Raw genomic sequence first — 15,787 nt, 5'->3', positions numbered from 1 at the left:
GTCCGGCGCCGTCCGGTTCTTTCCGGCTCCGTCCGGTCCCGTCCGGTTCGGTCAGGTCCCTCCGTCCGTTGCCGTCTGGTTTGGTTATGTTTCGTCCGTTTCCATCCGGTCACGTGCGATGCCGTCCGATTCCATCTGGCCCTGTCCGGTTCCATCCGGATCCGTCGAATCCCATCTGGTTCCCTAATGTCTCACCCGATTTAATCCGATCCCGTCCGGTCTGGTCTCGCCCAGTCCTGTCTGATTTGGTTTAGTGCTGTCCGCTTTGGTCTCGTCCCGTCTGGTTCCATCGCTTGGTTCCGAGGTCCCGCCCGTTTCCGTCCGGTTCCCGGTGGTCCCGTTTTGTCATAACTGGTCGCTTTAAGTCCACTTTCGCGCTATTCAATCCTGTCATGTTCTGCCGTGTCTCTTATGGTTTCGTCCGGTACCGCTGGTCCATTCTGTTACGTTCGGTTTCGTCCAGTCACGTCTGCTGTCCTCTGATTCCGTCTGATCCCGTCTGGTCCTGTCAGCTTCCGTCCGGTCCCATTTATTTCCATCAGATCTTGTCCGGCTCTGTCCGGCCCCGTCTGGTCTGGTCCCGCCCGGTCTGGTTTGGAGTGGTGCCATCCGGTCCCGTCTTGCTTCATGACGTTCTGTCTAGTTCCGGCCGGTCCGGTTCTGTGCCGAACGGTTCTTTTCGGTCATCGTCTGCGTGCTGGTGCCCACTCCTATGACCAGAAAGCGCCCAGATGCCATTATGGGATTTTCGGGTTTGGGGCAGCATGCGCTGTCGCAGGTTGGCAACGATCTGTGGCCATATATAACGAAGTCATAATATTGTGATTGTTGTGGTGATAATATTCTTAGTCATAATACGATGACATCATGCTGGCGTTATCACACAATCAGCTGGGAGACTGTCGGCAAGACTTCCAGCTTCGGTTGATACTAAATGGGCGGGTTGTAGGCGTCGGGAGAACGTAATTTACTGCGACTTTTACGACGTTGAACTAACTGAACGTGCTGGAGGTATGCAGAAAGTCTATCTCGTCGACTGATGCCATCGCTGAATGATTTGCCTAACAAATTTAAGTTGATTTAGTTCATTTAGGAAGCACGAGGTCCCCACACCGTCGATGTAGTTCGCCTGGCTGTAGTTATGACTTTGGTTTGTTTGCATAGATCACAAGTTAATTTACATAGATGAAAAATAAACATTCAGCCCAAAGGCAAAATTTCTGATCGGATCGTGAAAACACTGATGTTATGCTTCAGGAGGTGTCCTAGTATGGAATACCTGGTATTAAGTCATTATTTTTAGCATTTGTTGTTCATGCATTTTCCATCACATCAACTGTTGATATGTTTTCAATTAGGGAACAATGTGTAATAAACTTCATCATAGTGTAAATTGAGAAAATGGATTGTATGTCTTTGTATGAGGCTACTCCTATAACTATCTGATAGTCCTTTGAGCAGGATGTAATGTATGCTTATGTGTTGATATCAAGGAGTGGGACAAGCAATGTTGATATTGAGCCAAGACTGACTAATTATTCCTGTTTTTACATAAACTGGTAAGATGAAAAATGTAGTGCTGCAAAAGCTTCTTGTATAGTTGGGATAAAACTTGGTTTTTTAATGTGTTCTGCTAGAGTTGCACAATTACTGGAAATTAATTCAGAGAAATGTGATATTCATAACTTATACCAGCTGGAATGGTCTGAGTTGATGTGAATACATTCACATATATGATCCTGCTGTTGATAGTTGGTTTGCGATTTTGCATATTAACCAAAATTAGGTAAATCCTGCATGAGATATTGTTTTCATGACATCATGACTCATCTACTCTGTAGTAAGTGCAGCTGTCATTTGTGCTGATTTCATTCTCTGATTCTCTGCTCTTTTGTACTGATTTCATTCTCTCACCCTGAAGATGCCCTTGTGGCAGACAACTGACTTCAGAGATGGAATGCATGGAGAGTGGTACAAAAACTTCAAACATGGAAGATGGAGATGAATATATGTCATTCAACACACCCTGTGACTTTGCTGACAATGAAGATAAGTATGAAGAACTGGAAGTGCACCTGACAGAGGTGGCACTTAGACTACAGCTTATGAAAGGTTTGGTTTTGCAAATTTTCATGGCTGTCTCATTGTGGTGTGCTTGGTGCATGGTTTGTGTGTGAGTTGCTCATTTATAATTTTGTTGGCACACAAATGGAATAAGGATAAAATGCTGCCCATGCTTCTGTTGCATGCTTGCATAGCACAGCAGCAGGTGTCCTAAACTTCCTTTGGGCAGACCGTGTGGAGATGGAGGAGCGAACAGTGCAGCTTCGGCAGGAGCTGGCACTGACCCACCTCGCGACGACGTCGCTGCCGCCGCTCCGGCACGATCTCTTCCTCATCCGGATGGGCGGCGGGCGCGAGCGCAGCCCGGAGCCGGCGGCGGACGCTCCAATGCAGCGGGCCCCGAGCTCCCGCTGTGCCGGCCCGGTACAGCGGACCCGGAGCTCCCGCGGCGCCGGTCCGGTGCAGCGGGTCCCGAGCTCCCGCGGCGCCGGTCCGGCTCGAGGACGGCCGGCCCGCCGCTCGCCGCGGGCTGCCGACCGCCCGTCGGCCGCGCGGCGGCGCGGGCGGCGACCCGAGGCGGGACCGGCGCTCGTCGCGCGGCTGAGGAGCCGACACAGCCGGCGGCCCCGACCGCGGTCACCGGCGACGCCCGTGCCGCGGCCGCGTCGGCCGGAGCACGCCGACAGGGACGCCACACCGCCACCGCCGAACGCAAGCGCAGGCCTCGAGGATCAGGCCTGCGAGGCCGGCCTCGACCCCAGCGTCTGGGGGGCGCTCACAGAGGGCTCCCTGGTCTGGGCCAAGCTGGGCGCGTCCAAGTGGTGGCCAGGTATGTAACAGCGCAACGCAGTGCTGCAAAGTCTTCCTGAAAACTTTTGAGAAGTGCCGTTATCAATGTGCTACGTGCATCGTTTGTCTAGATGTTTGGAGTGTAAAACATCCCACGAACCATAGAGGCGATCCTTAAGTTTGCCCCAATGAAATCTGATTGTAGACACAATCGCTCATCGCTAAAAAAAATCAGATACGGCCTCGGGACGTCGTTATTGTAACAACATGGTGCCACGGTTTCTACTAAAATGTGTTCTACTCTTCTATCAACTGCATATTCAGGTTAATTATCTAGCCAAAACATGGTCTGTCGGGGAAAGTTCCTCCACCGACTGCTGCCGCGAGCAAAAGGTTTCGGCGTCACAGAATGTTTCCTTCCCTGTGCTGAAAACGCGACCAGTGTGGTTCTGTGCTGGCCGCCAGGGATGCTCGTCAAAGGCGAGCGGGGTGGTATGCTGGCCTCCAGGGACCGGCCCTGGGTCTACTGGTTTGGCGATCACCGAATCTCAGAGGTGGGAAGTCACGGCACCTCCACGGCGAGGCAGTTAATATATTGTCTGTACGGAATTAGAGTGCTAAGATGAGATCGTTCCGTTCAAGGTTGAAAACTACCTGAGCTACCCATGCTTTGGTGTAGTGTTAAGATCGAGACATATCAGTCATGCGGCTCATGGCGTAAATGTCCTGCGGGATATTTTGATTCCAATTTCAGGTCTATCCCATGCAACTCTTCCTAGAATGTCCGTCGGTATTGCTACGGGCAATTATAGTTTTTACTGTAGTAGCAGTGTGAGACCCCTAAACTCACTGGATAGAAAAAAATTGCTCTCGGTGCAGAAATATACCGGTCGCGCTTGTTGGCTGCTGAGCTGCCATATTTTGTCCTTGCAGACTTTCGACGATGAGGCCAGAGCTCGATAGCCTGCCGTGGTTATGCTTCGGACCGATCAGTCATGCTTAGAAAGATGTCCGCCCTAACAAAAAGCTCCGAAAAAATCAGCTGGGTTCTTGTCAAGCCGGCAAGAAGGTTAAGCCGTTGCCCGGTCAGGTCGGGCCCGCCGCACCAACTTCGCACGGCATTGTGGGAGTAGAGAGAGGGGGGGGGGGGGGCTGAGTGAGCCTTCGTGTCTTCCAGTTTGTCCGTTTGACTTCACCTCTATGAAAATTGGCACGTTGGTTAGTGTGCAAGGTGTGGAAACGGCGTAGTTGGGATTATTATATATTCGGGCTTGGCAGGAAGCTCGGGCAGGATACTGCCCATGTCCTCATACAGTGCAGTTCTCCCTAGGTGATGTAATGGTTTGCCCGTCCCTAGAAGCATCGGTTGGTCGACGGTCCGGCCGTCTTTGTTCACGGCTCTGTTTGAACGGTTAGGAGGTGTCGTTGCTTATAGCCCGACCTGGTCTAGCTCGAAGTCCGGCACCCCGGACCGCTCGGCTGGTAACATCCGGGCCGTTCTATGTCTTCTCGCCGGCAAAGGAGGAATATGATGTGGTTAAATCAGTCATTCTTGTCAGACTGTCAGCAAATCTCGGAATGTCTGGTAGGAAACGTTGCTGCGCCCTTAACCGCCTGCGTAGGTTGATTTAGACATCCACATTTGCGACGGGAGTCACGCGTGCGTCATATCCCTCCTGTATCATAAATTGTGACAGAATATGAGCATCAATTCAGTCGTGAGGTTTGCGCGGTTGGGCGTAGAATGCTTAACAAAATCCGGTTGAACTGATTGGCACAGGCCGAGCATTGAGCTGTCCGCGCCGTGAGCTATGGGACAAACCACCTAGGACAAACCAGTGCGCACCTGTCCTCGTACTGTCACCGACGGAGTGCTGCCCGCGATGGCGACAGGTGGCGCGGGACCGCGTGGTCGAGTTCGCCGCCGGCTTCCGCTCGCTGGTGCAGCCCGCCTACCGGCTGCAGGCGTACCAGCTGGGCCTGGTCGAGGCACTCCGGGTGAGGGACTGGCGTCAGCGGCGCCGGCTTATGCTGGCCCGCTGGCTGATGGCGGAGCGGTGTGCGTGGTGTTCGATCCTGTGCACCCCGGCCCCATGAGGCGGTCTCGCGGGGACTGGCTTCTGCCGGCAGAGTTACTCATCGCGTGTCATGCATGGTGTCCTTGGCTTGTATTCGCCCGTGAGTAGAGGATTTAAAAGGAACGGATGTTAGTGCTGTAAGTTTCTGACATTCATGACCATGTGCTAATGCCGTGATGGTAGGCGTGGGCTTTGTTTGCCAGCCAATTTAAAAAAAATAACATTGAAATGGTGTCCGTTTTGAAGTCGAGACCGGCCAAATGACTGAATGTCAACGACGCAACAGCGATTCGGAACTCCACCATTCATTATTAGATCAGTTCCATTGTCACAGCGCGTCTGCTGGTGTCTTAATGTTACATGAGCTGAGTGTTGTCCGTCGGTTTATTTCTCTCCCGGGCCTGAGAATGCTCCCTTGTGGTAGATTAGACCGGTCCTGTGGCTGTACTCGAAATCGTGAGAGACCGCTGATCGCACACACGATCGACATGGAGCGCCGTGTTTCAGGAGTGTCGCCGGCGCCTGGGGCTGGATCCGGTGGCCGGCTCCATTCACCAGGTCATCAGCTGGGGCCAGTCGGCCATCGACGACGGGCTCACGTTCGAAGGTCGGTCCAGGTGGTCGGCGCACCGGCTGCTGGTGGTCGGTGCGGCTGCTGCAGGCAGACGCTGTATAGTCGGGACTGAATTTACTTCTTGCAAACAGGCCTTGGGATGGAATGGGCTACCGTTATGTCACGCTGCTGCAGTCGCTCATTTGGAGAATGCATGACTTCGTGTCGTTACTCGAGTTAGTTGTCGATTTGTGCAGCATTCCGTAATTAATCTGTCTCGGAGTATTCACCTCATTGGACACATTAAACGAGAACAGTTTCCTGTGTGAATAGGAGCACTTGCATTTAGCGGGTTACTTGTGAATCTAGTATGGGGGTCGTCTGTACGTTACGTTACGCGTGGACGGAGACGGAGGTTAATGAAACGTTGCCGGGACGGAACAGGGGAACAACAAAATATTATGCTCAGATGTGGTCTCAAATCATGCCTGTCTTTTTAAAATGTCTTAAACACCAATGTCGGATATTGTTGGCTTCCTCTTATGGCAACAGCACTCGTGTTTGTTTGTCTCAAGGGCCATTGCTCAACTAGGGGCCAAAAGAATGCTGTCTTTAATCGGTGCGTGTCCAGTGGGAAACCTGGGGAGGGGGCTGAAGGTGACCACAATGCGGGATGGAGCTTATGGACGGGTCATGTTATGCATGTGATTAAAATTTAGGCACAAATTGCTGTGACTTCTAATTTAATGTACATAAGTGGTGTCCGATCATGCCCATGAAGTCGCATTGGCATGTGAAAAGAGCCAATGAACGGATGGCTCCGGTTGCTCCAGATGGCGTTGGGGAGGCTGACGCCCTTGCCGCCGCCAGATGTCAGCATACCGGCCAGCGTGCTGTCCCACCTGGCGGGTATCGCGGCGAGCCAGCGTCGGGCCCGGGACGAGCCGGGCCCGGGGGAGCGGCCGGCGCCGGCCAGGAGTCACTCGCCGCCCCCCGACCGCAGAGGTCAGTATCAGGCGGGCCTCTGACGACGGAGACCACAGGACGGAAGCGGGACGGGGTGGTACAGTCAGCCGCCGTGAATGCTGTCGCCAGTAACTATGCCAGATTATGTCTACGAGACGGGGTTTCGTGTGGTTCACTGGGTACAAATACACATCAGATGATTCAAACGGCATCTGGCCTTTGCAATGTATCGACAGCTGGAAGGAGCCGTCATCCCATGACCAAACGTCACGTGAGGGCCGTCATTCCGTGACCCAAATGTCGCCTGACGGTCGTTATCCTGTGACCAAACGTCACCTGACGGTCGTCATCCCGTGACCTAAGGTCGCCTGACGCTCACGCCCTCCCCTCAGCCGAGTGGCTGCGTCGCACGGCCGACCCGTCCGCCGGCCTGGAGGCGGTGTGTGTGGCTTGCGGCTCACCGGAGGTCGCCGATGGCCACCCGCTGGTGGTGGGCGGCCTCTGCGCGCCCTGCCAGGACGCAATCCGCGACACCATGTTCGCCATCGCCGAGGACGGCATCAGCGTGAGTGTCGTTGGTCGCAGCACTATGAGCACGCTAACCTTAACAGCGTGAGTGTTCCTTGGTCGCAGCTCTGTGAGCACGCTGACCTTAACAGTGTGAGTGGCGCTGGTCGCAGCACTGTGAGCACGCTGACCTTAACAGCGTGAGTGTTGCTGGTCGCAGCACTGTTAGCACGCTGACCTAGACAGCGTGAATGTCGCTGGTCGCAACACTGTGAGTACGCCGACCTTAACAGCGTGAGTGTTGCTGGTCGCAGCACCGTGAGCACGCTGACCTTAACAGCGTGAGTGGCGCCGGTCGCAGCACTGTGAGCACGCTGGCCTTAACAGCGTGAGTGGCGCCGGTCGCAGCACTGAGCACGCTGGCCTTAACAGCGTGAGTGTCGCTGGTCGCAGCACTGTGAGTGTGTCTGGACTGGGTACTGGAAGCCGTCACCGCCGTCCGTCTTTTCCGGTAGATCTTTCCTACATCCTGCACTGTCCTATGCACTTCGGGCTGTGTTTTGATATTGGGCTGTTGTACAACAATGGCAATGTGACAAAAAGACGGCGGCTTTATCCTCAACCATTCTGGTTATTTTGCAGCCCTACTGCGTGATCTGTTCTCGTCTGGGCCAGCTGTTAATTTGCGACGAGATGACCTGCAATAGGTCAGTGACCCATTTGGACTCCGCTCGCCTCCGATGACGGCACGGAAGTTGGCCCCACCGCATGCAAACGTGCTGATGGGACGGTAGCTATTTTCATGAGTTTTTCCACCACTTGGTGCATTAGGAAGGATGTCAACGAGTAAAATCACTGGGCTGACTGTTCGTAGCCCACGCCAAGTTTGTGTTCATTAAGGTTGCAAATATGTGTTTTTTACACAAAACTTCTCATGAAGTACGTGACTACGCAATATGGAACGCATTGCGCGCTGATGAGTTAGGCCGCCTACTTCTGATGTATCACTTGTGCTTACGCGACTGAGGAATGAACCTGGACAGCCGCCAGCGGCCTGAGAGCCTGTCGCTGTGACGGAGGACTGGTGTACGCTCTGCTCCGGTGCCACAGGGGCTTCTGCTCGGTGTGTCTGAGCGTGCTGATTGATGCGGACGCGCCGGAGCGGCTGGCCGCGCTCCCCGCCTGGCGCTGCCCCGTGTGTCACGTGTCCGGTGACGTCAGCCCGCTGCGGGGTCGCGCCGACTGGAAACACCGGGTACGTCCGAAGCGGGTCCGCCGGGAGACGCGACGCGCCTGCTGCCAGCCCGCCCGGGCCGCGCGGCACAACCGGGCTTGACACGCCGCCATTGAGATAAGGCTGAAATACCGGATCGGCTCGCCACGCTGGGAGTTTAAGCAGATTGCGTGTAGTGTCGAAAGCCTACGGGTAAACTGTAGCAAACTATGTATAATATCTCACAATATTCCTCTCTTGCTGTCACTCCCCCCCCCCCCACACACACACACGCACACGCGCACACACACTCGGTGCGCTCCACCGTGGTCATGCTCCCTTCCGCGCCCGTCCTTGTGCCAGGGTTGCCAGGTGACGTTTTATTGGCGTGGACGCTGCTCCCCTGTCAGTGACGCCGCCACTGCTGCACTCTGCTCACCAGGTGGCGCGTCTCTTCACCCCGCGCTCCTGCCCAACCCTGCGCCTGCCGGTGGAGCAGTTCAAGAACAGGCGGCCCATCCGTGTGCTGTCGCTCTTCGACGGAATCGCCACAGGTTAGCCGCTCACCGTCGGTCCCAGACTCCCCGATCTTCCGCCTGTCGCTTGATCCGAGTGTGTACCCCCGCGTTTTAACGCGGGGTACACACTGGAGGTCTCCGATATTTGCTTTAGCATGCTGATTTGCAGTTTATTACGACTGATTCGACGCAGTATAGATTTGGCTTCATCTTTCAATGCACGTTGATGAAAGCCAATTGTGGCGGGCTGGGAAAGTGTCGCCGAGCTTGAGTCCCCAGGGCCGGTTTTGTGCGGCAGGGATGTAGGTGCTGAGCCAGCTGGGGGTCGCCGTGGACGTGTACCTGGCCGCCGAGACGGACCCGGACGCTATCCATGTGACCGCCATGAACCATCCCCGCGTCACCCAGCTGGGTGCGGTGGAGACGCTCACCGATGTCAAGGTCAGGTCATGTCCGTGCGGCCGCGGTCGTGTGGGCTGGAGGTGTTCAACCCTTTTTTGGTCAGCTCCTGTCATAGACGATGGCAGTGTAGTCAGTGTTGTCAAAAACCGGGGGTAAATGGTGTATTCCTGTAGGCTCAGAGCGGTTGCCATATTGCGTGGTGCGTGCTCTTGGGTTCAGATTGACGTGTATCTTAACTACGTGTTTTTAACTTGAACATCTTTGGTCAGTGTGATGAAGAGTAGGGTCCTGAGCGGGCGGGAGCAATCAGACCGCACCGCTAGCTGGGTGCCAGCAGGGTGTGTCCGCTTAGACCGCACCGCCAGCGGGTGTGTCCGCTCAGACCGCACCGCCAGCTGGGTGTGCCCGCTCAGACCGCACAGTCAGCTGGGTGTGTCCGCTGTGTGCAGATCTCTGAACTGGCGCCGGTCGATCTCGTGCTGGCCGGATCGCCCTGCACCGACCTCAGCGTGGTGAACCCGGCCCGGCGCGGCCTCTACGGTCAGTGAGGGGATAGTTGACCTCAAGTCTGACTCTGATGATTATGGTGGTGCATCCACTTATATGGTGTGTTCCTGTCTCAGTGTTATGCAGCGCGCTTTCGAGATGTATGCATGATGCTACTTAATAGTCTCAACAACAGATCCTGGAGGCGTTTTCTTCTGGGTTCTCGTGTGTTTCTTCTTGTACTATGTTTGTCACACTTACGGAAGGTAGGATGATATTTTAAAGAAGCGTGAAAAAAATCACTTCGAGGTAACCACATTTTGAATGCGTTAAGTCGCACAAAAGATTTGCTACAATGAAGATCCCTACATACAATATTCTGAGTACAGACCTGCATGTGTGCATAATGCTTAATCCTGCGCAAATGTACTTGTGTGTGATACAAAAGGTCAAGTGCGGCCTTGTCACCAGCCTTCACTAGCCTTGGCGCCTCACGTCAACACTGGCCCCGACTACCGCCACCCTAAGAATCCAGCACCAGCCGCCTGCTAACCGTGCAGTGGCTACTGAGAACGTGTAAGGTACCATGCAAGGTCATGACGGTGCTGCCCGCCGTAGCCGTTTCCCCTGTGGGGAAGCTGTACGCGTTTTTTTCAGATGGGTATCCATGCGATCATGTGCGCCCGATCCAGAGACCGTTCTTCCACAGCGTCACCTGCCCAACCATGATGCTGCAACTATAAGCAACATGACCGAGGAGGTGTTACGTGCTGTCAGGTGTGTTGTGTCTTACCACTAATGATGATGATATTTCATTTTCCAGATCCCGAGGGCACTGGCATTTTGTTCTTCGATTTCTACCGGATTCTACGTAGCGTGGAAGTGTGTAACGAGGGCCGACATGTGTTCTGGCTCTTTGAAAATGTGGCCTCCATGCCTCTGGAGTACCGGAAGGTGATATCCAGGTGACTACTCTTCCCGCAAGGCATCATTGTGAACTATTTGACGATTTCATTTCTGTAGGGCCTCGAAAAGCCTTTCCCCGTTGAAGGGCGCGTGTGCATGTATCATCAGCTATTTTTGGCGATTTGTATGCGATAATTTTTTAGACAAATGTAGTTGGAAACAGATTTTTGACACAAGTTATAGCATGCATGCATGATACTGAGCGGTCTTAAGTAGACAGGGGAATACCTGTAATAACAGACAACAAAAACGTGGAACGCTCGTCCTAACGAGCTCAGTGCGCACCTCACGACTATGATAGAAGTAGACGATGGAAAAGTGTAGAAAAAAACAAGACAACATTAGAAATAATTATCTCATTGTATTACATTTTGATTATATTGCTGAACACCGCGAGATATCTAAGGCGTCATTGAATCCCAAACTTCCGTTATATCTGGTAAAAAGAACCGAGTCTCATAGCTATAGCAAGTGTGGATGGCTTGCCTGTTCCGAGTATCGCCCGTTTATTCGCTTTATTATATCGCCCGGTTTATTGAAGAACGTTTATTTCTTTGCGTGTGTAGTCTTTCCTCGCCATCATTACGCATGCAAAACAGCAGAAGCCTTAGTTTTTTTCTGAATTACCTCAAGTATAAGTGCATGCTGTGTTTGTGTGCACTGAGGTGAAGAGTCCTGTGGAATCACCCGTCACTACTGGGAAACTTCCCTGTCACTCGTGCCTCAACAGGTAGCCGTGGCTGATCTCATAAAGGGTCCTAAAGGGTCCTGATCCCGGCGGAGGGTCGTCCTTCCAGTGGCTCTGGTGTGCTGTGCGTGGCCTGTTCAGTGCGGCCCCTGACCTGCAGGTTCCTGCAGATGGAGCCGGCGCTGATCGACGCCAAGCACTTCTCGCCGCAGAGTCGGCCCCGCTTCTTCTGGGGAAACATACCAGGTGGGGCCGGTCGGCGGCAGGCACCGACAGCGCCCACAGCGTCCGCCGCGTTCGAGCCAGGTCGCGCTACCTTACCTGATGATGACGTTTAATCGTCTTTGTGGCTTAAGAGAACACAGCCTGTTTAGCTCCAGGTCGGATGGTCGTTGGCACCACTGTCCTCGTCTGTGGTAGTTGTTCACACAACGTTCCGACCTGTTTTGTCTCCGGCTGTCGTCTGTTGTTGGCCGGTCCTGAGAAGAGGCTGAGGATGCTTGACTTGCAGCCATGCAGTATCGCTCGCATGGTCTTTTCAGCCAATCTTGAACTGGTCCAATGCCTGCTCATACCCTGAAGCTCATCAGTGCAGTACGGGCCGCCGTTCGTCCTCTATGTCCTCTGTGTGACCTGTCCGTGTTGTTCAGATTGGCTCTGTCTCCAGGCCTGTTCACACCGCTGCCGCCTCATCTGCTGAACTCAGAGCACAGCATAGCGCCATGTCTGGTGCTGCCCAGCCGCCAGCCGGCCACTGATCAGGTCAGTCTGAACTTAGAGGTCGGTGTGTGGTGACGGCCCTGCCGCCGGCGGGCCGCCGGCCAGGTTAGTCTGGACTGAGGGCTCGGTATTTGGTGCTGCCCAGCCACCAGCCGGCTACCGACCAGGTCAGTCTGGGCTCAGAGCTCGGCCCTGCCTTGGTCCAGTGTGCAGACTCTCAGCTGGCTCTGAATGGGGCATGGTACTGCAGAGCCACGGTCTTTGGCCGCGTCAAACGGAGATGGAGATAATGTATTCAACCACAGCAGAGAACAGGGCAGGCTTGCGTCGTAGATTGTTCTAAACGCAAGCTCGTCTGTGAAAGCCATTCAAAGGCACTAAATTGGAAAAGCGCATGGGGGTATCTCGGCAATGGGACTAGCATCTGTTGTCTCTCGTCTCGCTCACGAGATGGCGCTGGTGTCACCAGGTGGGCTGCGTCACCACCAGCCGCAACTCGCTGCGCCAGGGTCGGCTCAGCCTCAGCCCGGTCGTCATGGACGGGCAGGGTGACGTCATGTGGATCACCGAGATAGAACAGGTGACGTCACGTGTGCTGGCGGTATGAAAAAGACAGGATTCGACCCGCCCTGGATGTCCCGAAGGCCGGATTTATTTCGGCCTGCCTCAATTGATTGCTTAGTAGACCATTGGGAACGTTTGAACTGAACTGTAGTGACATGACAGTGATAGCGGAAGACCAGCCGACCCCTTGCTTGCCCTCCCCCCGTACCGGGTTATTGCTGCGGTCATCCGCCGGCGGGGACCGGTGCCGAGTGGTCGGAGCTACCAGCCTCGTCCTAGCGCCCGCAGGGTCCGTCTACAACACGGTGGGCTTCCTTCCTGTGTTGAACCACCTACAGGTGATTTTTTCTGACCCGATGACGGCGTTTGCATGCCAGAGAGCTCGAACTCATGCGGGGTTCCATAAATGTGACTTCGAGAGGGTGAGCAGCAAGTTCTTTGCAGTAGTGTCATGACATTTACACGGCTTGATGTTAATGCTCCAGATTTGAGCTCAGTCCTCAGATGTGTGAGAGTTATTGCCGGTCACACTGTCACTGTTTTGTGATTATGGCCTGCTCTGACCGGGCTGTGTGGCTTCCCAGATGTTTGGCCTACCCCGCCACTACACCGACCTCGGCAGCCTGGGCCCTCAGAGGCGCCAGCAGCTGCTGGGCCGAGCCTGGAGCGCGCCCGTCGTCCGGCACATTCTCAGCAGCCTGACGCCGTTCTTCAGCGGGGCGTCTTCCGACACATCCTCAGCAGCCTGACGCCGTTCTTCAGCAGGGCGTCGTCCGACGCGTCCTCAGCAGCCTGACGCCCTTCTTCAGCATGGCGTCGTCCGACACATCCTCAGCAGCCCGACGCCCTTCTTCAGCAGGACGTCGTCCGACACATCCTCAGCAGTCTGACGCCCTTCTTCAGCAGGGCGTCGGCCGATACATCCTCAATAGCATGACGCCCTTTAGCAGAGCATTTCACACATTCCCTGCAGTCTGACCAGTCTAACTAAGCTGCGGTCTGACAAGTCCTTCTTTGTAGTGACTTGATTTTCAGAAGAGATTTACATATCATGTCATGCAATGTTGCATGGCCTGCTTGCAATATGCAAAGAACCAGATGAAGATACATGTATCTCTGCACATCAATACAGTATGCTGCACAACAATCAAAAGCTGATGTGTATAATTACATGTCACACTCTGGTCTTGTACACTTGTTTACAATGAGGATGTGATATGTACAGGCTAACAAGGACAGGAAAGCCTCGAATGTCTACTGCTTTGCGAGTTGATATAGAACTAGATAATGCCCTCTTGTTGATCTTGAAGCTCATAGAACATCACTAATTTTGATGGGTGTGGCATCTTATTGTCCATCGTTTACGTCGGCATTGGCGTATTTTGCTGACATTTGAGCAGATATCTGTGTTATCCTTGGCGCAATTAAGTCCTTCAAAGTTGTGCTAATCTGGTGATTATATTCCGTGAGATATTGTGGATCACTAATATTGGTGTTAGCTGCTGAAGCAACTGGTGCAACTGAATGAAAGCCAAGTGGTTGATTGCTCAATTCTCAGCAACTAATTGACTGAATCGTGCAAGGGCATTTCGTGTATTTTCGTGCATCTTTACATTACAATAAACCAATGTATGCAACAGTTTCAATTATGCAAGGATGACGAACTGCAGCTCTGCTGCGGTTTAGACGGCGTGTGAATATTTTGAATGTGACTGGGGCCTCGGGCGCATAGCATACCTCTTCTTTCACCACGGAAACGGTCATGACCCGACTTGGGAAAGGTCGAATCAGGCTGTACCCCAGACCTACAACGTTGTCTTACGAACAGAAAACTTGTTGGACGGCTAAATTAGGACTACGCCACGTCCCCCGCACTGGTCACATTCGTACGTGCCGACCGCAGGGCTGTGACGACGCAGCATTCTTGGGCTGTGGTGAGGGCCAGAGAGTGGCCGAGGGAAGGGAGGGAGGGAGAAATCCGGAGACCCTCTGCGACTACGAGAATTGGAGAATGTCGGAGGACATCACGGGATGTCATGGTTCCTGGGAGCGATCAATGGACGTATGGATGGGCGCGGCCACGGGGAATCAGCCGGGGTGGGAGGGGTCATACTGGGGACAATCTGGTTGCGAAATAATATCTGTTATCGGGAAAATAAGCGTGGCACAGACAGTATTGTGATGTTAGAGAAAATCGTTGAAAATAATTGGAAGGAATCTATTCCCCGTCCCCAGTGATGACAAGCATGGCCGCACATAAAAATTTCAAGAAAACCTACAAAATTTGCCAGTCGACCACGCTCGTGCTGCAGATAACGTATTCTGGCTACTACCAATGCCGTCATCGGTGTGTTCTCGCGGAAATACAATTATACATTCAGACCATTCAGACATCAGACATCCTTGGCTAGCAGAAATGGCGTCGGGAGCGGTGGCAAGGTTTGGGCCTCATTTGAAGGAATTAAGGCTTCACTTGTGTCAGAAGTCCGCTGCGAGTCAAGGAGTCCGGTAAGGATATATGTTCTAGGGGTTGCGCGGTCATTGTCATTCCGATAATTTTTAATTGTCGTGGCTGCTTATAGCTGGTGCGCAAGAAACGTCTACTGAGTTAATGCCTGTAATATTGAGGGGTGTCTCAAAATCTCAGGTTAGGTTATGTTTCATTTCCAAATTCATTCTCACTTATTCTGATAAATACTTGGGTTAATGTGCCTGTTTGGCTTCGTTGCCATTATCACACATGATGTGAGGAGTGGTAACCTAAATGCACATGTTTTGCTTCCTACATTTTTAAAATGAAGCTGCGATTAGTTGGGACCACACAACCCAAAATTGTAAATCAACTGAATTAGGGTGAAGTGAAGTAGCTTTAGCTGTGCCAGTGTTTGGTTAGTTTAGTTGACATGGATTAGAAACAAAAGGAGATTATGGGCAGGAGGCTGTCATCTTGAGTGTTTTGAAAATAATCCTTGTCCTTGGCTGGGTTTAAAAGTTCCTCAGGGCTGGAAATGCTCTTCAAAGGTCTCTGTCTCTGTGCAATACACAACCAAAGTTTGCAAGCAATATGGAAGCATGATTGTGATACTTGGAGCCACAGGCTGGACCAGCCCATGTGTGGCTGCCTAAAATTTTGTATTTTCTGTGCTGGCCTAGCCTATTTCTTCATCCTTTTTGGAGGGTAATATTGTGGCTATCATTGATTGTACGTTATTCTGACAACAAGCAGTGCAGTTCTTAAAAAGCTGGTCTGTAATGTTGTCAGACTTTCATGCA

At 53.0% G+C, this 15,787-nt stretch overlaps 1 protein-coding gene and 1 long non-coding RNA gene across 2 annotated transcripts; both read left to right on the top strand.

Moving 5' to 3' along the window:
* Nucleotides 1-1,481: 1,481 nt before the first annotated feature.
* Nucleotides 1,482-2,359, top strand: LOC119096454 (uncharacterized). Its single transcript, XR_005094068.1, has 3 exons — nucleotides 1,482-1,559; nucleotides 1,922-2,112; nucleotides 2,294-2,359. It is a non-coding gene; the product is annotated as an uncharacterized LOC119096454 (long non-coding RNA).
* A 44-nt stretch (nucleotides 2,360-2,403) lies between these two features.
* On the top strand, nucleotides 2,404-14,151 carry LOC119097332 (DNA (cytosine-5)-methyltransferase 3B-like). The gene is given in 17 exon segments (XM_037220380.1): nucleotides 2,404-2,487; nucleotides 2,740-2,893; nucleotides 3,319-3,407; nucleotides 4,747-4,851; nucleotides 5,439-5,538; nucleotides 6,355-6,489; nucleotides 6,843-7,015; nucleotides 7,600-7,664; nucleotides 8,008-8,212; nucleotides 8,613-8,724; nucleotides 8,987-9,129; nucleotides 9,540-9,630; nucleotides 10,400-10,541; nucleotides 11,391-11,476; nucleotides 11,898-11,992; nucleotides 12,420-12,530; nucleotides 13,099-14,151. Coding segments are annotated over 17 exon segments (2,055 nt in total). The 3' UTR covers nucleotides 13,264-14,151.
* Nucleotides 14,152-15,787: the final 1,636 nt, after the last annotated feature.

The sequence above is a fragment of the Pollicipes pollicipes genome, unplaced genomic scaffold, assembly GCF_011947565.3.
Source record: "Pollicipes pollicipes isolate AB1234 unplaced genomic scaffold, Ppol_2.1 Scaffold_4295;HRSCAF=5057_pilon_pilon_pilon, whole genome shotgun sequence".
Lineage (NCBI taxonomy): Eukaryota > Metazoa > Arthropoda > Thecostraca > Pollicipedomorpha > Pollicipedidae > Pollicipes > Pollicipes pollicipes.
The sequence above is the reverse complement of the archived record's forward strand: the minus strand, read 5'-3'. Positions and strand labels throughout refer to the sequence as shown.